This window comes from Balaenoptera ricei, chromosome 4 (assembly GCF_028023285.1).
Source record: "Balaenoptera ricei isolate mBalRic1 chromosome 4, mBalRic1.hap2, whole genome shotgun sequence".
NCBI lineage: Eukaryota > Metazoa > Chordata > Mammalia > Artiodactyla > Balaenopteridae > Balaenoptera > Balaenoptera ricei.
Window position 1 is genome coordinate 119,866,049 of NC_082642.1, and position 26,569 is coordinate 119,892,617.

The window sequence follows — 26,569 nt, forward strand, 5'->3', positions numbered from 1 at the left end:
GTCATTTTTTTCCTGCACTAATTAATATTGTTTTAAAATATGGATGTATATTGTGCTTTGTTAGTGGAGTTTGAGATAAGTTCAGAAAATGCTTTATGTTTGTAAAAGATATGAAGGTAAATTAGTAGTATTTTTGAATCAGTTTCATAGATCTACAAGTTGGGTGTTCCCTGGGTCTGCTATCCAGTCTGAACTAAGGTGCATCATTAATTGTCTTTTTATTTTGTTGTATCATCTATAAAACATGGATTCTTATATTTGCCCAGTCTATCTTGTCACACTTTTAAAAAGAGAAGATCATGATCAAGTGAGTACTTGACAATACCACAGTGGATCACTGAAAGCTAGGAGGGAACTTATTTATACTATGATTTTGGCACAATGAGGTTTATAAGGTCTCACTTTCTTTCAGTGAAAGAGACATACCTTTCTGCCTGTAGGGGGCAGTATGAAAAAAAGTGGGATCACATTTGTGAAATACATTAACTTCAATAAACAGAATAACTACATAGTGCAAAGGAATGTTTATACATTTTTTTTTTTTTTTTGGACAACTGACCATACCACTAATTCTCATATCTCTAAAATAATCCATTTTCATGTAGAGGAAGGTATGCAATACAGGGGAAAACATACTACATGAGGAGTCATGGCTGCCAGAATTCAAAACAAAGACCTAATGTTTATTAGCAGTGAGGCTGTGAGAAATTCAGATAATGCCATCAACTCTCAGTTTTCTTATTTGTAAAAGAACCTATTTGCCCACTTTCATCAGATTATCAGACAGCTCAAAATAATGTATGTAGAAGTATTCTATAAATATAAACTATATCAACTCACAATTTGTTTTTATTTCATTTTAAAATACTTTGTAAACTGCAGCAGATACACGAATATGTCATGTTCATATTAGTAGCTATAAAACCACCCAGCTCTAATGATAAGATTTGAATACATCTTGCTTTCAAACCTAGCCATAAATTATAACCAGGGAGAAATAAGTGGTACTTAGAGTGATGAAATACCATGGCTTAAATTCTACTTATAAATAATCGTGTACCTATTTTTTATAATTGCATTACTGAACCACAATTTTATGATGTGAGGCAAACTTATCTACCCACTCCCATCGTCTACATTTCCTTGTACAAAGTCAAGAAAGCTTTCCATCATCAGTTCAATAACACAATCGTTTTGTTATTAATTCAATGTTCCTATCTATATTGAAGGAAATTCATGTGAGTGTGAAGGTCAGGAAATGATGCTTAAGGCAATGAACTCAGGAATAGTTCATCAATAGATTAAGGAATCGCTATATAATAGCTGGTAGAACAGGTGTCTCAGTGTGGAAGGACACAAATGTCATCTCTAATACCATAACTAGATGACTTAACATTTGGCAGTGACATCTTTTGCTATGGCTTATTCCTATAGAATGGAGGATATTTGACACAATGATTTCTAAACCCTCCTCTACTTATAAATCAAAAGTATCACATGACCAGAATTCTAAACAGAGCTCTTTCACTTGCTAGCAGTGTCATTGGTTTCTCTGAAAGAGCACACTCATGATAAGGTAACCTCTCTCCCTACACAACTCAACCCTTTAACATTATCTCCCCACCTTTTCATAGTATTTGACCTCATAGTCCAGTATGATCCCATTAGGATGTTCAGGTTCTTGCCAGGATAAAGAAATGCTGTTTCTGGATGTCCGATCTTTCTTAATCGTCATGACAGGTGATGGAGCTGTAAAGAGAGGATGGGAGGGGATGATGGGATGAGGAAAATTAACCGGATTGGGAAGGGCAGTAAAGAAGAGCAGAGAGGCAAGGGAACAAGCAAATGGAGTCTATTGTTGTTCTAATCTTTGGCAAGAAAGCACTATTTCCATTTCAAAGGCTCTTGAGTATTAATCTGGCCTCATATCAAGCCTCAGAAGCTGGATTATAGCCCTGGTACATACAGGCCTATGGAAAATGAGCTGAGATTTTCAGCTGCTGGTGGATTAGTGGCAAGTGAGCATATGCTTTCAATCTGCTACTATAAAGTAAGCAATGAAATATATGTGATATATTAAAAAAAGAACAAAACATCAGGACTACCTATTTGTTATAACGTTGCAAAGTTATGAATACCAGATTCTTCAGCTCATTGATAACATGTTCATATGCAACTCTGTAAGAGGACCAGAATCCATTACACACAAGGAGTCCCATGGTATCTATAGGTAATAATAATATTCAGTGTATTGTAAAATAGGTAGGATTTAGGACATAGTGTAGTAGATCTTGACTTCTGACAAAAGTCTCTCATGAATAAAAACATATATCAGGAAAAAACCATCCCTGCTTTTACATTTTCATTTCTTAAAAAAATATATATTTAGTAAGAAGTACTGAGGAAATGAGTGCTCTTTGTGTCACAACTCTATAGATACATTTTGAGGCATCTTATTGGGTGATGACTCTATATTTGTTATGTTTTTCTATGCATTATCAAAAGTATAGAATATGAATAAAAAACTATCTGTTTGGATCAGATATCATAGGGTCACCATTTTTTCTAATGGAAGATAAAATATGTTTTAAGAGATAAACTTCAAATCCTTCCATTAAAAAGAAAAATGCATACTATCCATCAAAGTACCTTTGCTTTCTATTTTTTTCTTTTTTAATAAATTTATTTATTTTTGGCTGTATTGGGTCTTTGTTGCTGCGCGTAGGCTTTCCCTAGTTGTGGTGAGGTGGGGGCTACTCTTCGTTGTGGTGCGTGGGCTTCTCATTGCAGTGGCTTCTCTTGTTTCAGAGCACAGGATCTAGGCGCGCGGGCTTCAGTAGTTGTGGCATGCGGGCTCAGTAGCTGTGGCTCGCGGGCTCTAGAGTACACGCTCTGTAGCTATGGTGCATGGGCTTAGTTGCTCCGCGGCATGTGGGATCTTCCCGGACCAGGGATTGAACCCGTGTCCCCTGCATTGGCAGGCGGATTCTTAACCACTGTGCCACCAGGGAAGTCCTACCCTTGGTTTCAAATCTCCATCTTGCTACAATGGCCAACCAAAATATCTCACTGTGGGGTTAGGTGGCATTCTGCCGTAATGGAATGCAGCAAAATAAATTACAAACATGAAACAAACAAAAATCTAGAATTCTCAGGCACATCAACTGCTGAATTGTTTTCATTGCTAAAGGACATATTTTTTATAGATTTTTCTCAAATCAAGGACTATTAGAACCCAGTATATCTGTTTTCCCTACAACAGCTAGCAATAAATGTTCCCTATATGTTGATTTGATGTTTCTATGATTATTACTTGATGACTTTTGCATCCAACCTCTCACCTAAATTGTTCCTGTCTATAAATGCGTTTCATTTTTATTCTTCACTTAAAAATAGAGCTTTCATTAAACTTGCCTTGTGACACTTTTTTAGAAAGTATAAACCTAAACGAAAGATCTATTGCAGTACATTTTCCACCCACCTATTTCTATTATTTGTAAGATCTTCTTAGGAACTTTTGTAATTAAAGCCTCATTATTTTAATGGCCAGGGGATGATTACTTAATCGTTTTCCAAAGGAAAATGTAGGTGTTGATTTTCTGATAGAAAAGTAAAATCATTTTCTTATTCACATCTTGCTCCCATTAACAATTAACATTCTTTCATGTAACTTGATGTCATTTACCTTTTATGTTCACTTTCTGTCTATTCAATATTATTGTTTTATTTCTCAAACTGGTTTCACAACACCCCCAGCTCTCACCCCGAGGCAGTTTGCTGCTCTGAAATTGATTCTAAGCAAAGGATAAGTTATTTTGGTTATATTTAGTTGAAATTTTATAAACATATTTGAAGTTTATAAACACGTCACTGAGTTAGAAATAAATAACAGGTACATTAAATTTTTAAGAATTAATTTCTTTTTACTTACTCTAATACTTAGAAAAATCAATTTATTATTTAATCGTTAATAGAATAATTTCAGCCCCGATGTCCTTGGAACCAAATTTTGCTTTTTGTACAAAATAATAGAGAAATTCTACCAACTTTCCTCCTGAAGTAAATCTATTAATAGAATAACTTCTAATGTGTGCTTACAGAGCATTTCAAAGAAGCTGAATGTTGGAACACTTCCCTAGTAAACCCATGGAGACCCTCCCTACTTCATTTCATATCACCATGAACCTGGTTTCTTTTTCTTAACAGTTAAAATACATTTTCAAGAAGGTTTGAAAATTACCGGGTATAGCATCTCTCCTTAGAAAAGAGGAGAGAGAAAATAATTCATTTCCAAGAACAGTTGTGAAGAAGATCGTATTAACTTTTTAATGAAAGCTTTCCAGGCTCTTTTGGGGAGCTGCTTAAATTTTATTGCTTCTGCACTGAGCAAGACTTTATAACTGTTGAAATTCTTCAAAGGTCTTTGAGCAAGCTGCAGTGCCCTGTTGGACGGTAATAAATAGCCTTTTGTAATTCCACACTTACTTAAGTAGAGGCAATTGCTCGACGCTTGTGCCACCTCTAAGTTAAATGAACCTTTTCGGATTGCTGCTTTTAGGCCCCTGTTAAGTCATTTGTTCTGCTCTTTTAACACACACCCTTTGTACTGTCTGCATTTCAGCAGTTTCAACCCAGTGCACCAGCTGAAATCCTGTTACATTTAAGTAATGATCATCAATATCTCAATATTAATAAATAATTAACAGAAATTGTTTTTCTCTCCCCTAATAAATAATTTTAAGACATAATTAAACACATGTAGCAAGAGAAAAATTCCATGGGCATTCCACGGTATCCACGCTTTCTAAAATGTTTTCTAGAACACTTCTTAATTCATGTCTTGAAGTATAATTTATCCATACTTGCTCATGTGTTGTAATACAATTTGTAACATTGATGAGAAACAGTGATTATTTTTTTTTTGGTTGGTTTTTAGGTATCAAAGAGTGATGTGTTCAAAGTAATTTTCAAAATTCATAGAAATTCTTATTTTTCTGTATAAAAGAACGTGATACAATGTATATCAATGATGCAATGTATATCATACATTTGATTTATTTTATTCTCATTTCTCTGTTTTTTTAAATTTGTAATTTGAAGGAGTGGTGGGTAATAGTTGTACAGAATGCAAAAAAAAATCTAAAATTAGAGAAATGCTTGGAAGGAGAGTGAAAAGTTACTGAGGCAGAGGAAGCATAGGTTTTCCCTGGCAAAATGCTGGTGTATAAGCTAAAATAGCGATTACTGATGAACACTTCAACAGCCCAGGATTAAGAGATTTAGTCTGGTGACTTTTATATACCTCAAATTATATATTATTACAATGATTCTCTTATTAACAGGAAGAAGTTGATGACTAAGTAGGTTGCTATGAAACAGGTCCAGGAATTTACACAGTTTAGTGAATGAATAATTTTTTAGGGGAAAAAAAAATGAAGAAACTGGTAAGAAGAACAATTAAAACAGTAGGAAGATAATAATTTTTAGTAAGTTAATAACTCTAAAGTAATGTCTGGGTGTGTAACATACATTTTTGTTGTGTTGGTATTTGAGAGGGAGCAAATATTTGATCCTTAGCTTTTGCTATTCTGAGTATAATTGGATATACGTGCTCTTTGCAAAATAAAGAAAGGAGATATGATATACTTGGTAAAGTGAAATTTTATTTTTAACTAAAATATTTCTTAAAAGAATACAAATACAAGAGAAAAACAGTGAAGGTTGGGAGGGACCAAGAAGCCCATAAATCATACAGTTAATCACCCTCCATGAAGTTTTTCTGAACTTTCTCCACACCACTGAAAAATTTGGAACACTCTGAATACTGAAAAATTTCTTAACTTGTGGTGTCACAGTGAACTTGCTCATGGCTCTCTCAATTCATTCTTTAAAATTTTTCTTAGGTCACGACATAGGACTTGACAGATATTTCACCCCATGTTATCTAGTAATATGTGTTTTGTGAAAGCTGGTATCAAAATGCTTTTCAGTTTCTGTTCTAAGGAGACATACCTTTCTGGGAACCAAGGGTTGAATTATTCCCTGAGTATTTTCTTCCCTATTTCCAGGCCACTGTAATGGCAGTTTCTTGAATCAGAGACATGCATGACTTGTCCAGAAGATAGACAGAGAAGTATAACCCTTAATAATTCATAATTGAACCCCAGTTATTTATTTACAGAGGAAGAGTAAGATTTTCTCTCAATGTCAACCTAGCCTGAGCCATTGATTGCATCTAATGTAATAATAGAAAAGCAAATTACAATGGGCAAGCAAAGATGTTAGGCTAAGAAAGGTTTCTATGTAAAGAGATCTGGTTAGAGATGGGGCTTGTGTAGTTCACAATTTGTATTTGAATTACACAATACTTGTGCATCCAAATCTACTGTCAGACGTGGAAAGGATTTATTATTTTAACTATGGTGTTTTTAAGCGGCATTTACCATTATCCTGTAACTAAAATATGACCCATCCTTAGAATCAGGAAGTCAAAACTTCAAAATTCAACTCTAAGGATCTGGTTTGGTTCGTTTGTTTTTATTGGGACTTTCCTCTTTCTGGGTTTGGGAATTTCTAATGAACCTCTGAGGTATCTCTGTGGTTTAGAGATTGGACAAGTTAAAGTAATAAGAAAAAAGGCTCAGTATTTCTTTTTCTAAGGGAGCCAAAGCTTTTAAAAATTATCTCCACGGGAAAATATCATCGAGTAAATGGTTGAAAGATTTTTCCTTTGAATCAGGCATGCCTTTAAAAGCATGCCTCTCTTATTTTTTTGTACCATTCATTGCAATGCCCACTTAAGAACATTTCCTTCTTAGTTTTTTTTCAGAAGTGGACTTTTCTATAAGGTCCAGAAACACTCTCAAGTTTGAATGAGCATAATCATTCATAGCTTAATGTTCTCCATCTTACCACCCCTATCCTGATTTCCCAAACTTGTTCTCCGGAATTTCTTGTTTTGGTCCCAGGACTCACCATTTTTACAGCCTACCAGTTTGAATTTCAGAGTTATACTTCTTTATATATTCTCCCTCACCAATAACACTGCATGCCAATCAGCTTCAGCATCTGAAAGTCGATGAATTTTCTTTCTACCCAGTTATAGTTTTTCCAACCCTGCTTCAGTTCAAACCATTGCCATGTTTCACGTGCATTGGATTCTGCGCCTCTCATCTCAATCTTTCCAGAACTTCCTTCAATTTTCCACACATTTTTGATTATTTATCATTTTATAAAGCAAAGGAAACATTATCCGTCTTCTCCTTCAAAACCTCATAATTTCAAATCAATTTTCCTAAACTTGTTAACTAAAAAATAAGTTTCAAAGAAAAGGTCTAGCAATCTATGTTTTGAAGAATTTGATGTCAGAAACCTCTTAAGATCACACATTTGGGAAATTCTGGACTACAATAGGATATGTAATTTGAAATTCATTACATTATTATTTAAGATTCCTCATTAGACTGTAACATACATACCAGAGTTATCATTTATTGCTCACCTTTCAAACTAAAATTCTAAAGGCAATTCCTTAGGCCACTGCCTACAATTGTACTTGCAATATACGCCCTGTCTGGAACACTCAATCTCTTCCCTTTTCTGCTGGAAAAATCTCTTCTACTCATTATACTTAGAAAGGCATTGCTAATATACAGCTTTTTCTGAGTCCCTTAGGCAATAGTTAATCAGCTCCTTCCTCTGTTCTGATATATAGTATAGTTGTTCATTCTCTTATTATTTAGCCCATCTCATTGTGTTGCAATTATACCATTTGCTTACTAGTGTGTCTTCCCATTAGATTGTAAGTTCCTCAGAGTCTTTAGTGCCTAGCATCACACCAACTGTACATAAATCTAGTTATTCAGTTTGGTTAGCTTTGCAAAAAAATGTACAATATATTTTGTGACTAGTTCCTTTGAAAGATAGTCCTATTTAGCTCCTGATTTATTATTAAAATAATAAAATTCAAACAAACATGAAAATTATAAGATGTTAAACAGAGATACCTTTTTCTGTAAAATTATATCATTTATTTTGTATAGTAAAGAGAAAAATAATTTTCTAAACGGAATCAATAGTGCTGGGAGAAAAACATTCTAAAACGTATATATTGAAAGCAAATTTTGAGCAAGATCTCTCCAGAGGAGAAAATTCTGGTCAAAATTTTAGGCTTCTTAGTTCTAAATTTCTAAAATCTTTAAAATTTTCATTATTAAAATTTGAATACCCCAGAGTAGTTTTAAAGAGTGGAGAATGCAGTTAAAATGTATAATCTCATTCCCATCTCAGCATGGAGCAATAAAAGAGAAAGAAAACAGTAGTAATAGAAGGGTTCATTTCATAGATGTTTATTGCATGAATTCATCAAAAGAGATGCTGTTTTTCATTTTTCAATTGATCTTTAACATTAAGTTCTCCTTCTTTTAAAATCATTCAATATCCTCTTACAATCGGATCAATCTTCAATACGTTGTTTTAAAAAAATCTAGTTCTTCCTCTCCTTTACTCTCACACTACTACCATACTTACGACACTTCTGGTCAGCAGATGTGTAGGTTTCCCCACACTAATCAATTCTGATTTGGTTTCCTACAATTTAACTCAATTTTGACACTATCTACTTGCAAACAGTGTCATATTCCACACGTTAAAGGCTGAATCTCACAACACTGCCCCTCACCTCAGATGCTAATCACAATTAGAACCTTCCCAGGTTACCCACAATTTCTGTGTGACCTGGCTGTAAATTGGAGGTTCCCATGACCCTCTGCTCTGGTTCAATTAATTTGCTAGAGGGGCCACAGAACTCAGGGAAACACGTTTACCAGTTTATTAAAGAATATGATAAAGGATACAGAAGAACAGCCAGATGAAGAGACATAGGGCAAGGTCTGCGAGGCTAAGTTCAGGAGCTTCTGTCTCTGTGGAGCTGGGGTGTGTTCACTGACCTGGAAGATCTCCTAACCCCATACCATTGGATTTTTATGGAAGCTTCATCACGTAGGCATGATAGGTCATTAACTCCATTTTCAGCCCTTCCCCCTTAACAAGGGAATGGGGTGGGCTGAAAATTCCAGGCTTCTAATAAAGGCTTGGTCTTTCTGGTGAGCAGTCCTCCTCCAGAAGCCATTCAGGAGCCCACCCAGAGTCACCTCATTAGAACAAAAGACACTCCTATCACCCAAGAAATTACAAGAGCTTCAGGTGTGTGGTGTTAGGAACTGGGGTAGAAGACAAAAGGACAAAAGATGTTCCTAGTACTCTTATCGCTTAGGACATTGTGAGTTTTAGTAGCTCTGTGCCAGGACCAGGAGGCAGAGACCAGTATATATATTTTCTATAATCTCCATATGTAATATGGCTTTGAAAATCTATGGGGGGTAATCATAGGTTTCTAGATATAATTCTTCACTGTAAAAGAGGTTAATATTGACACATAGCTATTTTTAAGGGTTTTATTATCCACTAAGAGTTATCTAAAATAAAAAAATCTTGTAGGTAGGAAATAACAGAAAGTAGAGCAAATAAAGATTTCTTTTAAAACTAGGTGTCTTTGAAAAATACAGCATACCAGCAAAACTGTCATAAAATATTGAGATTCCTGGAGACATTATATACATTTATAGCATCAGTACATTTTAGAAAAAAAATAATGTTCCTTGGATTTGCTGAGGTATTCTACAATATTCTTCTCTTTAAGTCCTTCGAAGAGCCATGAGTACTCTCAACATGCCTGTAGTCTCCGAGTCCAGTGAGCCCTAATTAAGGACTTCATGCATGTACAAGGCAATGAAAATGGCAGGTGGTTATTCATCTAAATGTGTGTGTGTGTGTGTGTGTGTGTGTGTTTAGCCTAATGTTCTCTATTTACACAGATAATATGATGCTGCTGGAGGGTCTAACTGTCTTTTAACACGAGACAACTAAAATTAAATTACATCTAGGGCATTCTTTTCCTTCATCGATTACACATGAAGCATAAAGTACTCTCAAAATTCCTAGACAGATAGACATTTAGCTCTGCATGCATTATTTTAAAATATGCAATATTCTTTACATTATTTCTGAAAATCCACACTTCTAAGGCCTGAGCCTAAATTTAGAAAAATGCATTCCAGAGATAATATACATGGAAAGGATAGAATCTTCCCTCCCAGAGACCCAAAAGTTGTCTGAGAAATTCCTCACTTCATAAGATTTCTAAATATCTTAAAATTTCCAGGAGATACAACTTGGCTTTGGAAATAGCAATATGTCTTCATCCTGAATTTTTCAAAGTTCTTCTTGGATAAGCTTCCTAGTTATTCTATTTAGAAAATCTGCTTGGATAGGATTTTAATATCCCAAGTTCCTAACCAATGTAGGATTGTAAGCTTGTTGTCTTAATTCAGCAGCTTCCACAAAATAAAGACAATAGAGTAGAAACTTCAAAACCGAAGTTAATAATCAAAGTTTAAATACTAAATATGAAATCTTGGGCAAAATCAAATGATATACAACATTTAGTACAGACAAAATTATTTTAGTATAGATGTCTCCAAAGACTGAGAGGAGCCGCTGTTGAATATAGATAATAGAGATGTGGTGGGGGAAAGGGTGATGGTACAAGACCAAGACCAGACGAATGAAGAGAAAGCTTCAGACAAGAACTAGGTTAACCACAGTGTGAGGTTTTGTTTGTTTGTTTCAAAGGATTGCTGAGGTAGTATGTCTGTTCTGACTCAAGAGTCCTTCAGGAGTAGAGTGGCCACGTTCCAGCACAGGACAGAAGGGACTAAATCTGGACTCTGGTGGTATTCTCTGTGGAGCTTCTGACAAGCAGCCTGCTGCCTTCTAATTATGTGCAGCAGTGGACTTTACAACTTTATACAACTTACAACTTTATACAACTTTAACGCACCTTTGGAGCAAAAGAGCCATTGACCCAGCTTCTGCTTTAGAGATAATGGCAAGAAAACTAGTCTGAAAGGCTACCCTCTTGGGTCTTGGGTTGTTTGGTTCATGTGTTCAAGCAGAACAGAAAGGAGGAAAAATGTACAATATATTATGTACGTTATATCTAGAAAATAGACAAAATATATACTGGTCTTAAGTATATTAAACTTTTATTCACAAATTATAACTATAAAAGGAAAGGGGACACTGATAGAAATATTCTGTATTTTCACAGGGGTAGATGTGTTTATTAAAAGTCATTTAGGGCTTCCCTGGTGGCGCAGTGGTTAAGAATCTGCCTGCCAATGCAGGGGACACGGGTTCGAGCCCTGGTCTGGGAAGATCCCACATGCCGCGGAGCAACTAGGCCCGTGAGCCACAACTACTGAGCCTGCGCGTCTGGAGCCTGTGCTCCGCAACAAGAGAGGCCGCGATAGTGAGAGGCCCGCGCACTGCGATGAAGAGTGGCCCCCACTTGACACAACTAGAGAAAGCCCTCGCACAGAAACGAAGACCCAACACAGCCAAAAATAAATAAATAAATTTTTTTAAAAAAGTCATTTAATTTTCCTTACAGTTAAGACAATTCACTATATATAAATGTTACCTCAATTTAAGAAGAAGTAAAATATATGATTTGCATAATTAGATCTTAATATTGATATGTCACACTATTAACCATATTTTCTTATTTTCTGTATTCTTGATGCTCTGGCATCTGGAGCCTTGCTGACCAGGTATAGGTTGCCTCTCCCAGGGTCAGCCAGTTCCTAGAAATGGCAAAGACTGGCCCAAGAGTGTGCCTCTCATACTGCAAACTAATCAACACATTACCTTCTCCATCTGGCTCTTATGCTCTACCAGGAAATATTCCTCTGCCCCAATCATCCTAAAACCAGGTACCAGACAACTAGAGAAAGTCCTTATACCTCACAGTCTACTGCTGAAATTATTCAAACTAGCCAATCCTAAGTATACTTACCTTATCTCCCCTTGCCTTGCCTTGCCTTTCTTACAAAACCACAGTAAAGGCTCTTGCCCATGCTTTTTCCTTGCTCCCTCTACCTCCTGACTGACCCTGGTGCTTCTCTGTGTGGTCCTCCAAGGTATGACATGCCCCTTCCTCTTGGGGACTGTAAATAACAGACTACCTTTTCAATAGCAATTATTTCCTTAATCTTCTGGCCTTACCATACCTGAATAATAATAAAAATTACATTTTAAAATAATCACTGTAGTGGAATAGCATCTAGATGTTTTTTCAAACAAATAAAAGACCTCTTCTTGACAGACAGCTAATGAGGTATCTAAGGAAATACCTGGTATGCACAGTCTTGCAGTAATTATTTTTTTCTTACTTTATTCAAACCCAGAAACTGCTATGATGCACTGTCTTTGATGTTTAACCAACACTCAGGTTTAAAATCTACCTGTAGAAGCTTTGATAAAACACATTTTTAACCTATTATGCTATTTAAGGGAGAGGTACTTCTGCAATTATCGGCTTTCTACCTGTTGGACACCAGTATCTCTGCTCATTAAACCCATGATTTTAGTCAAACTTTGTTGTTAGTTAGATACTAGACACTAAATCCTAAGCTGACATCCTTATCTGGACCTGCTCCTAGTTGGTATCGTTGAGGCCCAAGGTAAATAATTTTGTTCATTCTTTGCTGGATCCTTTCATTTTTATAAGTAAGAAAAGAAAAGAAGACAGAGAAAATGATTACACAGTATGTCAGTCCAGAATTCTTTAAGGCATCACATATAAACACTCTTGTAGTAGGATTAGTTGGGGTTTGTGTCACAGATAATAAATAGCTAACTTTAACTGAGGTACTGAAATTTGAAACACATACACACACACACACACACACACACACAGATTTATGCATGCATGCCTTTGTATAAAATCAAGTCCAGTCCTACAATAACTTCACTCTCACTTATATATGTTCTTGGTTGAGTGAGAAATTGATTTATTCCTGAAGGAATGACAATTGTCCTTATAAGTATCACATCCATGAGTGAGCAACCATTACTTTACTCTTCACTGTTGTATGAATCATGAATTTTTATAATGCATTATCCCCCCATAAATGTACACCATAGAAGTATTTGTTGCATCTAAATAGTATTGATCCTGTGTGTGGAAGCAGAAAAAAATGTTGAGAAATTCTGCTTAGCATATGGCTTGTATAGGCCTGGCCTATATGGCTTGTGTATGCCTAGCAATTCTACCTTGAGTGCAACAGAGACTAACTGAAGCAGGGAGGGAGGTCCTTTTTAGAAATCATGTAGGTTGATCCCTTCCTTTAGGGAAGTAAAAGCCCAAACCTCCCATAACAGGAAATCTGCAAAGTCTGGTCAAACATTTGGAAATCAGATTTTCGAATTAACTCAGAGCTATCCAATTTACTTACATACAGAAATTCTCATTGGCTTGAAAAAAATGGGAAAAGGGAGTATTCCAGAAAAGAGAACATTTTGATGGGTCATTATATAGAATGTAAAGTGTTTTGATGACAATAAAATCATCTTTCTGAGTAGCCCTACTTCCATGTTGCTTTTATGCTAGGAACTTATTTATAATATAGATACACTCTTAACATAATAGTCTTTATTTGTTAATTCAAAAGAAGTCACCTGAAAAAAATTTAAGTAATAGGAAAAGGCTAAATACACTTAACTAGGGGCTTCCCTGGTGGCACAGTGGTTAAGAATCCGCCTGCCAATGCAAGGGACACGGGTTCGAGCCCTGGCCCAGGAAGATCCCACATGCTGCAGAGCAACTAAGCCTGTGCACCAAAACTACTGAGCCTGCGCTCTAGAGCCCGCGAGCCACAACTACTGAGCCTATGCGCCACAACTACTGAAGCCTGCGCGCCTAGAGCCCGTGCTCCGCAACAAAAGAAGCCACGACAATGAGAAGCCCGTGCACCGCAACGAAGAGTAGCCCCCACTCACTGCAACTAGAGAAAGCCCGCGCAGCAACGAAGACCCAACACAACCAAAAATAAATAAATAAATTTATAAATAAATAAATACACTTAACTATTACATGAATCCTAATATTCACTTCTACATCATCCCAAACCCCTGATCAATTAAAATTTAACTAATTAATTACTAAAAAGAGGCTGTGTTTATTAATTTTTGTAGTCTAGCTGTCTGTAAGATGCAGGTGGGGAACATGCCAATTTGAGTGTTTTGCATATTTATATAAACAAAATGCACATCAACAGAGACTTACAGGGTCTCCAAAAGCAATTACGCCTGCAAAATTTCTCTTTTGGCTGTAAAATTTGCATTGCCCATGCTTGCACTTACTAAGACACTTCCCAAGCAAATTCCCTCATTCTTTGTCCCCTATCACTTGATTAAGAAATACAAACATTTAGTTGCCCTAAATAATATTTCATTCCCCACAAACAGAGATTTTTAAAACTGTAAGCAGAAAACAAAGAGGAAATTGCAGAGGCAGACTACCTGTTGTTTAATTTCCATGATGCCTGTGGCCTGACCTCTTTAGTTCCAGGCACAGGATTAATTTATCTAAAGAATTTTTGTCAAATACCTTTTTAGCTAGCCATGAATTTTGGAGTAATGCTAATTCTCAAGTCCATCCAAATAAGGAAAATGCATCAATACATAGTTTTACAATTATGCAAACTTCACAAAATTGACCTTAGAATTTTGAGAGCTGGAACAGATTAATTTTTACATGCCCCATAAAAATTTTAGCACATTAGAAAAAATAGCCTTAAGTTGTTCCATTTTTGGATTGCTTAAAAAAAGCAAAAAAGAAATTATGCAGATACAAATATAGTAATACTTGTTTCTTTTAAGAGTTTGGCTTTCATTTCAATGTTTATATTTAGGTTCCTGCATTTCTAATTCCCAATAGCTGACAAAAATTGTCTTTAGTCTACACAGAACAGTGCTCAGACAATGCTGCATAAACTTCAGATTTTAGAGGAGAGACATTTCATTTTAACTGAGGTGTGGAAAAATTCTAAACATTCATTCCCAAGCTTGTGAACTGAACTTAAGTCACTTTGTGTTGAGTTTTATTTATGAAAAAAAAAAAAAAATTCAATGTAAAGACTCAAATTAGAATTATATTTAAAAACTGAGTTAAAAATGCAGTGATGAGTTCATCATCATTACTTTTTGGAGGGAATAAAAATATTCTAAAATTGATTTATGGTGACAGTTGCATCAGTCAGTAAAATTACTGAAGATTATTGAATTGTATATTTGAAGTGGGTGGATTTCATGAAATGTAATATATACCTCAATAAAGTTATACAAAAAAATAATAATAATAACCTGAAGTAAAATGTATACATTATTTACCAGAATTGAGAGGTGGTTAAATTAATTGTATGGCTTTGAATGATTTTGAACATTTTTTTTTACTGTGCTCCATATATTTTATCTAATTTTCAGACTTTTTTGTTGAAAAAGAAAACCTGTATGAATTATTATACAGACAGGATAACTGGCCTGGTCTGTCAGATTTCTTCTAGAATTGAAAAACAATAAGCCAAGGATCATTATTATTCACATTGCACAGTCTGTGGTTTAGCTTTAGAAACATGCTTTTCAAGTTAAATTTACTTCAAAATGCACCTAGCTAGAAAAAAAAATGAGGGAAAAATGCTAGAGGCAAAGCAAACTTGAGGTTGCGAAATCTGGCAGTCCATTCTCCAAACACGACTGAGTTTTCCTACCCCTGTTACATCCTAGGGGGGCTCACAGTTTGTTTTCATATATGCGTTTATGGATCTATGTACACATCTTGCTTTCCTGAATGGCTAAAGTATGGTACTTTTACTCTTTGTTAACCTTAGAAATAACTGACTGTCAAACTGATTTTGGGCTCTATCGGCTTGGTTTAATCCTCTGAAAAGGGATCCTGAAATAAGAATCCTCTAAGACCAGACGCTGGGTTCTAAACAATGTATAGAATTTGCAAATAGGTACATGTGGAATGAATATTCCATTAACATTTGTGTTCAATATAAAGCATCCAGTGCATAGGCAATTACACATAATAAAATGTTTGTGTTCTCTTCATTCATATTGTTTTTAAATGTACAGCCATAGTTTGGGAAGTGCTTTAGGTAATTTACCACTAGCTTTCTTGTGAAATGGTGGATCCTGAAATCAGATAAGAAAAAAAAGAATCAACCCAAGTAAAACAAGTTTTGAACAACAAAAAAATGAGCATGTCCTTATTGCAAAATCCATAACAATTAAGCTTGTAATAAGGGAAATGACTACCAGAAAGACAGACACAGAAGGAAAATTGTGAGAAAAATTTTCCAACACATTCCGTGAAAAGTCAGCAGGGTTTTACAGGAAGCAATCAAGTGATTGTAGAAAGAAAACATGCAACCAAAGAATTTATTCAGTTAACATCTATAATTTAACAAAATAACATGTTCAAAGTCATTTTTCTGAAGACAAATTAAAAGGCTCTATGGACTACAAATTGCTAACTAGCAATGTTCATGTAAGGAAATGACGAATCACATTGATGACAAACTATCCCAAGAGTGGCTGCTGCAAAAACTGGGAACTGAATACTTAATGTCAACTTTATTGGTAACTTTGAAATCTTAAAGCAACACATTTTAACCCAAATATCAGCGGAAAACATGCAATATAGAGGAGACTATGTTTGTATTATTAAGTATGAACGTAAAACCACAAAAAACGGATGGATACAAATATTTTATGAAATTTGAACATAAATATTTAAATCATATGAATCATCAGATCCAACACCAGTGAGAAAACTATATACCCATAGTTGACATTGAAAGGAAGAAAACTGATGAAGTGTAAAACCTGAATGTACTAGTTTTAAAAATCCAACACAAAAAGACTTATTTTTATGTACACTCAATATATAATATATCTACTATCATATATATGTGTATATACATGTACACGTACCCTATGTAAAGCTCAATTACTGATCCTTTTGTATATTAGATTCACACATTATTTTATTTAATTCTAACAGCAATCTTAAAAGATGGGAATTTTTCTGATTTCAAAAAACAAAGGAAATCTAGAATTAAATATATTAAGACACTCAACTAAAACAACATTAGCAAATTGTGGTACTCACATTCATTTTCACAAACTTCTCTCATTTCAATTTTTCCATTCATACTTTCCAGTTACACTTCGTAAGCTTTTATAAGCAATGAGATAATTTCTATTTAAATTTTATAGAAGATAAAATTTATCTTCTATGAAAGTACATTTAAAAAAAAAAGTAGTGACTACTATTTAATCCTGTACTCTTTCCCTTTCCTACTACCCTACTGGAATAAGACTAAAGAAATATTCAAGTCGTTCCTCTAGAAAGACACTTGAGGCAGCAGAATTTTATATATCATTTAATAAAGCAACAATCGTAGTTAGTCTTACAGCTCTCCTTATCATGGTTCTAAGGTCCTTCCTAAATTAATAATGTAATAAATACTATTTTACATGTTCCTTTTTGCATATATTTGATTAATTCTTTAGTAAAAATCATTTCATTCCAGAGAGGCTGTGTGTCTATCACCTGTCAGGTATGGTGGAATGGTTAAAGCAGTATACAACGGTTAAAGCAATATAAAAGGTGGATATGGAGACACCTTTATGGAGATGGAAAACATTCTCATCACTAGAATTGGGTTTCTTTACAAATTACTATCTGATACCTTCTGCTTCCCTATATGCATATGGAACCTATCATCTCAGTTAAAGACTAGATGATATGAAGTACTCCAAACCATTCAGCATACCTAATGAGCATATTTTCTTGGTGTCCCAACAGCATATCCCTTTGGAATTTACTATTGTAGGGTAACTTTCCTATTTCAAGCTGCCAGCATTTCACTCCATTTGACTGAGGGCTTTCTTTGGCCATCGGAGTCAGCTCTGCCCAAGCACTTCAGGCTGGAAGTTCTAAGAATGAATACTCCTTCAATTAGTTCTCATCCTTGGGACAGCCTCAGTCAAGAACAGATAAAGCTTGGATATTTATACCTAGATGCCTCATCTTCTGTTGAATGGGATAACTCTGAGGCAAATGTTCTACACTGACTCTCACTGTTCAGCAGCAGAATTAAATTCCAGTCTTCCACAGGGTAACTTGACCAATACCTGACCCTTCATCGGTTGCCTTCCTTTCCCTGTTTTATTTTCATACTCCCCTACCTGTAGAAGAAGCCAAACTAAGGCTTCTAGAAGAAGACAAACTAAGACACCTCGGGTCTCTGAAGATACTCAGAATATTGATGAGAGCTGAGACCATCTTGAACTCTATTTAGATTTTCAAGACATTTACACAGTTTGTTTCTATTCTAGTTAATAGCAAATACTGTAATTAGAAAGTCTCCATATCCATTGGGTCTTTGTTTAGGGAAACCAAACACAGACACACAAACAGATATAACAAGTGCAGTTACCCAGAGCTAACATACACACACACATACACACACTCCTACCCCAGCACCATCAATGCCTCAAACTCACTCCTGAGAGTTGGAAGTTATAACACAGATATTAGAAATTACTTGAGTAAGAGGACTACATTTGCTACAGTGGGATAAAAAGATGGTTTGTGGTGTTACATAGAACTTTAGTGGCATCATTTTTGTTCAATTAGACCTCTACTTTTCTATCTACTCTAGGTAGAGGTGACTCTTTTGTACCAAATGGTTAGTTTTTTTGTTTTTTTGTTTTGTTGTGTTTTTTTTTTTTTTTTAATCCTGTCCTTCTATGCTCAGAATACAGCATTCCCAAGTTAGAAAAGCAGAGGTGCTTTGTTATTTAGCCATTCTTGGATATTCGTAGGCAAATACCAAGACATATCATGGCAATGGACCCTCAAACAGGAAGTAGGCATCACAATGCGCACCAGACCCTTGACATTTTTTTAAATGGAATACAGAGAACAGAGCTCCTCTGATCTGCTGAAACTTGATTTCCTGTTCTTTGATAACATTGCTAGAATATCTCATAGCTTCCTGTTAACTTTCAGTTATTAATGCCCAGTGTATACCATTATAAAACATCAATATCCTGGGTGAGAGAGAAAAAACTTTGCACTTTTATTCCTTCTTTCTCTCTTCTGATGTTGGGGGCACTGTGTAGAGACTGTGGAAAAATGAAAAAGTTTATACTTACTGTGCACACAATTGCACTGTATTTATTGAGTCACTGTTTGCTTGGCTGATACCAGACATTGGAATTGTGTGCTGGCTTCCTACAGGCACTCGTGACTTTTTCAGAGGACTCTGTAGGTCTCAACATTGCAGGGACCCATTTTGAGCCATTTAAAAGACCTTTGAGAAATCTGGCCCCAACTGTTTGCAGTTCTTTTTTGATTGTGGTATTGATTGTGGTATTTGATTATGAATTTTTGTCCTATTTTGTGATTTTATTTGCCAGTTTCCAAGCAACTGAAAAATACCTTGCTGAACATCTTATATGTAACTAAATGTGTGTGTGTGTGTGTGTGTGTGTGTGTGTATAGTATGTTTAACTGTATATATTTTACCTTTTATTTTGGAAACTAATTTTTAAAAAATCTTTTTGTTGTCTTAATAGATACTGACATTTATTATATATAGTACTATATATAATACACATATCATAATAATTGCACTGAATGACTATCTCATCTTAGAGTTACATTCTTGAACCCAGGATGAATAAAATCAAGTAATGACACCTTTTCCATCCTACACCTCTCAAAGCCTTACAGAACTCAATTTAGTTTTATGTTGGGGTAACATGTTACAGAAGCCCACAAACAGAAGCCTGTACTCGGATTGAAAGTGAGGTAAAATATATCTCTGAATAAATCTTTCTTGTCAATTCACATGGTGAGTGAAAATTAGAGTCCAGTAGGAATCAGAGAAAGAGGCAGATAAGCAAGTCCCCTCTGGGAGAGACTCATTCATAGCAGGGTGATGATGTCCTGGGTATCCCACTGTCTAGCAGACTTCACCGGAAGAGACACCTGTCACATAGGAATTGAGACAAGTGGGCTCACACAGAAATCTTTTTTGTTCTTACTTCCTCAGTTCCCACTTGCTGCTATAAGAACATTCTGAAATAACAGTGCCATTTTACAATTTCTACTCCCAAAGTTTTGTTTTGTAAGGTAAGACAGATGTTAGGCAGAGATGCAGAAATACAAGGCTTACCTACAGATATCTACATACAATGGAGAAAATACTACACACATTTGTTAAGTTTTTATCTTGCCTAAGGAGCCAATTTAAAAAATAGTCTTGAAGAAGTTATAAATAAGCTACAAAATTTCTTTAAAAGTAAAGATTACGTGAGATGGAAAAAAAGAAAAACCCAATTTATCTCTTAGAGGGTTAATATTATCTACCTTTGTAAGTCTTTACCCTTCCAAAGACTTGACATTAATTTAAAAAGTTGATTTCAAGAATAAATATAAATAGTCCTCAGCATAAATTCTATTTAGTGCCAGAGACCTTTAATCAAACTAGAAAGTTACAAGAATAAGAACTGAAACCACTTTTATGTAGTGAAAAGACTAGAAAAGCAAAGTGATAAAATATTTTGGAGTACCACATATTTTCTTAATCAAGATGCATTTGTTGGATCAAATTACTTTTTTCTTGCAGCAGTTCTATGCAGACACATCCTTGATCCTTTTGTGGTTTAAACTGATTTTCTGAATACTTCTCTTTAAAATATATTGCCAGTGCAAAGTGAGATAACATACCTTCTTCTGAGAGTCAAATGTTAAATTATTCTATTTGTTTTATTTATGATTTAAGGTAACTGTCTCATTCATCAGTAATAATGCTAACCACAGTCTTCAGGAGACAGAGACTAAGCCTTTCAAATGAATGACTATAAAGTGAATAGCTTGTGCCAGAGGATGATTCATTTGATTTAAAGCACATTTGTAGAACAAATTTTGGAACTGTGCACACTTGTTAATTTTCTCTTTTGTGATTTTCCTTCTCTTTTGTATGTTGGCAATCAAAACCAACATCTAGACAGTGCCAAGTCTGATGAAGTGGTTAAGAGCATTCCTGGAAGTGGCATATATGCCAATGGATGAGCCCTTAGCAATTAGAAGAGATAAAAAGTCTGTGTTAGATATGAATAAAAGCTGTTGCATGGTTTGGGCTTTTTTTTTTCTTTTTTAAAAAATATCTTGGAATACAGAAGCTTGAGCCTAAGCATGAGGGTGACAGGGGGACTGCCAGAAATAAGTCAACATGCTCCATCATAGTATAGAGCCATTCAGGACCAAATTTGTATATCAGGCCTCTTCAAGTTCTAGGTCATGACTAGTGAAGTTATGAGCTGTCTTAGGAACTTCTATTGACACACCCTGTCTTCTTATTTGCAGAGTCTGCTGGGGCTGACTGATCCAAAAACTTCAGATGGATAGATCTTTGGTTTTAAGATGGGCAAAAGTCAATCCTAATTTGATTTGAATCTTTCAGAACAGATTGATTATTAATTATGCAGAAACTTGTGGTAACATTTTCTTTCCTATCTCTCCACACCATCATGGTTTTACATTTTTAGAATTGAACAAAGCTTTTAGATAACTTCCCGGGCTAAAAGTGAATCAGAGAGAACTGCGCTGTAGAAACAGTGAAGGTGATACTAAAGCCCACCACCAGACACATTCTAGTAACCCTTCAAACGCTGAATTATTTAAGCATTGTTTCTCTTCAACATAGGTAATTAAGGTTGTCCAGGATATAAAAAGTTTTCACAAAAGACATTTCTTTCCCAGTCTTGAAATTTTGCTACTTGTCAATTTCAGTCTTGTCTTTTTTTTTTCCTTTCATATCACTGTGCTTTTTACAATAAACTAAATACAAGAACATAGACTAGAACAAACTCTGCCCATCAACAGATTTCCCCTAAAAATTCTGAATGTGTCAGACTGCATAGCTGTAGATTACTGAACTAGAGAAGATACTGGCTGACAGTATTTACGGAAACTGCACACATCTCCTTGATAAGATACCAGCCCACACTTCCTCTTAACTTATGAACTGTTTCTCAGTTTAGCGGGTAGAAGTGGGCCTAGGAAAATAAGATTCCAGTACACTGAGTACAAGAAGAGAATGTTAATTAAGGTCCTCTTCGTTAAATAATTAAGGAAGCTAATCTTCCAGGAAAACTTAAAGACATGAGAACAGATAGAAGAAATTTTGTTTAAATATGCATAAGTAGGAGGCTATGACAATTGTGGCCATAGTACAGATCACAATGTCTTAAAATCATTAGCCAAAAACAAGTAACAACAACAAAAAAAATCACTGGAATAACAAAATATGTGAACAACTATCATGAATTTTTTTTCAAAACAGAGCTGTACCTGCACAAAAACTGATTTTACAGAGAACTGACTACCTTGAAACATTTATTTTCATACAGTTTAAGAGCAGATGTAATAAAATTTCCATACTGGCTTACTTAATTCCTTGGTAGTTCTGTTAATTTCTTACTTTATACCCACTAGTGAGTTGCAGAGGTTTTGTCTAGATACACAAAGGAGATGAACAACAGTGGTATTAGTTTGAAAGGACACATCACATTTTTACTCTGTGATTTAGCAACTTCTTAATCCCAATCCAATTCAGTTCATGACTTGTTTCAGGCAAAGTGACTTTCTAGATTCACCTATCTCTTCCTTCTTTCCTCCTCATGTTGAGAGAAACAGGTTTTCCTACTTCTTTTCATGACTAATACCTGCCATTGACTCCATTCCTTCTTACCATTACTTGAATCCTCAAAAACCCTGCTGACCTTGCCATTACATTGCTAAACCATATTCTTCTTCCCTTCAATGTCATGCTTCAGTAGAGGGGAAAGTGGTGGTTAAGAATGCAAGCACCGGGGCTTCCCTGGTGGCGCAGTGGTTGAGAATCTGCCTGCCAATGCAGGGGACACGGGTTCGAGCCCTGGTCTGGGAAGACCCCACATGCAGCGGAACAGCTGGGCCCGTGAGCCACAACTACTGAGCCTGCGCGTCTGGAGCCTGTGCTCCGCAACAAGAGAGGCCGCGATAGTGAGAGGCCCGCGCACCGCGATGAAGAGTGGCCCCCACTTGACACAACTAGAGAAAGCCCTCGCACAGAAACGAAGACCCAACACAGCCATAAATAAATAAATAAATAATTTTAAAAAACAAAACAAACAAACAAAAAAACTGTGAGGACTATGAATGTTTACAAGTGTCTGAAATCAAAAAAAAAAAAAAAAAAAAAGAATGCAGGCGCTGCTGTCAGATTACTTGAGTTCAAATCATGATTCAGCAACATCTGTGTGAACTTAAGTATGTTACTTAACGTGCTTTTCTCAGTTTCCTCCACTAAAAAACTGGGAAAATAAGAGTTTCTATTTTATAGGGTTTTTTTTCCTAATGAAGATTGAATTAAATAATACACAGAACACAATTAGCACAGTGCCTGCCACATGGTATGTCCTTTAACGTTTGCAATCCAACTTCTGTCCCCAAATTTCACTCTAAATTGTCTCAAGTGGTCACGTACCTCCCCAACTACCAGCAGTAGTAGCTTCTGTATTCTGATCTATCTACTTTTGTGAAACCTCTGGTATTTAAATCCTCTGCTCATGCCTCCCTTCTTCTTGTATCTCTTTCACTTAAAAAGTATCTAAAAGTACCAATTTGGATGAGGACCAATCTAGCCACTATGAAAGAGACAAATGTGGGCCGTGCCTGGATCATGCCCTTGAGGAACTTAGAGTACAGTAGGAAAAATTAAATGCATATAAAATGTCATTCTAATGTAAATTAGAATAGAAGAGCACCATAAGAGATGCAGATAACTGATAATGTAGTGCTATGGGAGTTCAGATGAAAGCACAATTACTGCTAGCTGAGAAGAATTAGAGAAAATTAATGGAGGTGCTGGCATTTAATCTGGGCCTTGCAGGATGGAAGACATTTGGATACATAAATATTGAATTAGTGTATTTTAGGTGAAGGTCACCAAATCTGCAAAACTTCCTGGAGAATAAGAAAGAGTTAAATTTGTTTTTGATTATGGTTGGAGATTTACGTGAAGCCTACATGTGAAAGGTCTTAATTTCCAGGCTAAGAAGTTTGACTTTTTTTCCTCTATTATGGGGAGCCATTAAAGCTTTTAGGACAAGTAAGCAACATGATCAAAATGGTATTCAATAAGATTAATCCTACCATGATTTCATTACAGTTCAGCAAACATGGATAGGACCCAGTGCCTGCTTTTGAGGAGTTACAGCATTGGGTGAAGAAGGAAAACAGAATTTCCTGTAAGTGGAAATAGTTAACATGTTTGAAATGACATGAAATTGTAGAGAGTTTATGAAGATTATAAGATATTGTATTCATAGAGCATAAACTGGAAAGGTATTAAATGGCAAGTAGGCATGGATCAGGTCATGGGGAACTTTGTAAGCCACAGAAAAGCACTCGGATTGAAGATGCTTTATAAAACAAATGAGGTAGAAGAGCAACTCCAGACTAGTGGTTACTGTAATACTCCAGATGAAAAATGATGAGAACCTGAAGTTAGAAATATCAGTGAAGACAGAAAGGATGTCATAGAAATAAGGAGAGAGTTGTTCTGGTGGAATCAACAGGGCATAACTGACTATAGAGCCATTTGATAGACATTTATTAAACACCCACTACATTTCAAACTCCGAGGAAATACATCAACAATGCATCAATGAACACAAGTGGGCAAAAACTCCCTGCCTTCATAAAGCTTATATTTTTTGAGGCGGATTAAGCGAGGGGGGAAAAAAAGAGAATAAGATTTCATAAGTTACAGCTGCATACGATTATTTCCTAAAGTCTGAACTTGGATTCCAAAGCTGGCCCTTTTGCCTATGCTCGAAGCTATTTGCTGCAGTTCCCAAGATCTTATCTTTGGCCCTATATTTTAACAAAAAAATCTATACTCTATATTGACTCCTTTTCAACTCTCATGATTTCCAAATATACGACTCATATTTAAGTTCTTTCCCAAGAATCAGACTTTAATAGGCAACTGCTTAAAGTTGTATGACCATTTGGATGAACAACCTATATGTTGCCTTATCTCATCAATTCTAAGATGCTCTTATCACGTGTTTTTCCTCTTTCCGATCTTGATCAAGGGCTTCACCATGCTTTATTGCCACACTTGTTTAGATTAATTTCACGTTTGAGCGAGCTGCAACTCACCATTGCTCTTTAATTCACACCTGCTCAATTCATACATTCTGGTTTTAATCTCTTAAAAGGTCATCTTCCTCCTTTTCTTAAATTTAGTTCGGACCTTGCTACCTCTCTTTTGGGTTATTGTTAGTTTGTTACTTGCTGTCCCTTGCAACTTTCTTTCTTTCCCTAAATCAAAGGTCAGATCATAACATTCTCCTCCATTAAATCTACCTGCCTTTCTCTCCACCCCGTCCCAAACCATCTAGAGCATACACAAGTGCCACTACATATAAGATGGAGAAAAATTCCCATGCATGCTTGACATGCAAGAAGTTGCACGACAGGCTCCTCAGGGAGATGGGCCTTCTATGCCAAAGGAAAGAAGGAAGCAAAGACACCGTTCAAAGACACTGGAAGACTGTCTCTGCTTTGGCCCCCATTTCCCTCTGTCTGTTGGTCTTGTTGTTGCTGAACTGGTTCAGGAACCAAAAGGGTTCAATATTTGTAAATATTCCCCTAAACTGAAGAGCACAATTTTTGGTGCTTTTCTCCAGAATGCAAAATACAGAACTGACTATTAAAAAGCAGGGGTACAGCAAGATTAGTGTGCGTTTCCAAGTCTGGCAGGACCTTTGCTACACAGTCACCTAAGGCTGTTACCCTATCAGGATTCTAGAAGACCAGGAGTAAAGCTGAGCCAAGATATGGTGTCTCTGCTCTTGTGCCTATGGCTCCTTTATGTCACTTTTTTTAAATTGAAGTATAGTTGATTTACAATTTTGTGTTAGTTTCAGGTGTACAGCACAGTGATTCAGTTTTATATACATATATATATGTTCTTTTTCAGCACAGTGATTCTTTTATATATATATATATATATATATGTTCATATATATATATATGTTCATATATATATATATATGTTCATATATATATATATGTTCATATATATATATATATGTTCATATATATATATATATGTTCATATATATATATATATATATATATATATATGTTCATATATATGTATGTTCTTTTTCAGATTCTTTCTCTTATCGGTTATTACCGATACAGAGTATAGTTCCCTGTACTACACAGTAGGTCCTTGTTGATTATCTGCTTTATATATAGTAGTGTGTATATGTTAATCTCCTCCTCCTAATTTATCCCTCCCCCTTCTCCTTTGGTAACCATAAGTTTCTTTTCTATGTCTGTGGGTCTATTTCTGTTTTGTAAAGAATTTTATTTGCATCTCTTTTTTTTCAGATTCCACCTATAAGCGATATCATATGATATTTGTTTTTGTCTGACTTCACCTAGTGTAATAATCTCCAGGTCCATCCATGTTGCTACTTCACTTAAATTCTGTATCTTTGACTAAATATGTTTGGAAAT

At 35.5% G+C, this 26,569-nt stretch overlaps 1 protein-coding gene across 4 annotated transcripts in view; it reads right to left on the bottom strand.

The window, feature by feature from the left end:
* EPHA3 (EPH receptor A3) overlaps positions 1 to 26,569 on the bottom strand; it is a 367,043-nt gene that overhangs the window by 78,387 nt on the left and 262,087 nt on the right. For all 4 annotated transcript variants that reach the window (XM_059921355.1, XM_059921353.1, XM_059921352.1 and 1 more), the window contains one exon: positions 1,625 to 1,749. In XM_059921355.1, the coding sequence (XP_059777338.1) occupies positions 1,625 to 1,749 (125 nt within the window). The remainder of the gene's footprint in view (positions 1 to 1,624; positions 1,750 to 26,569) is intronic.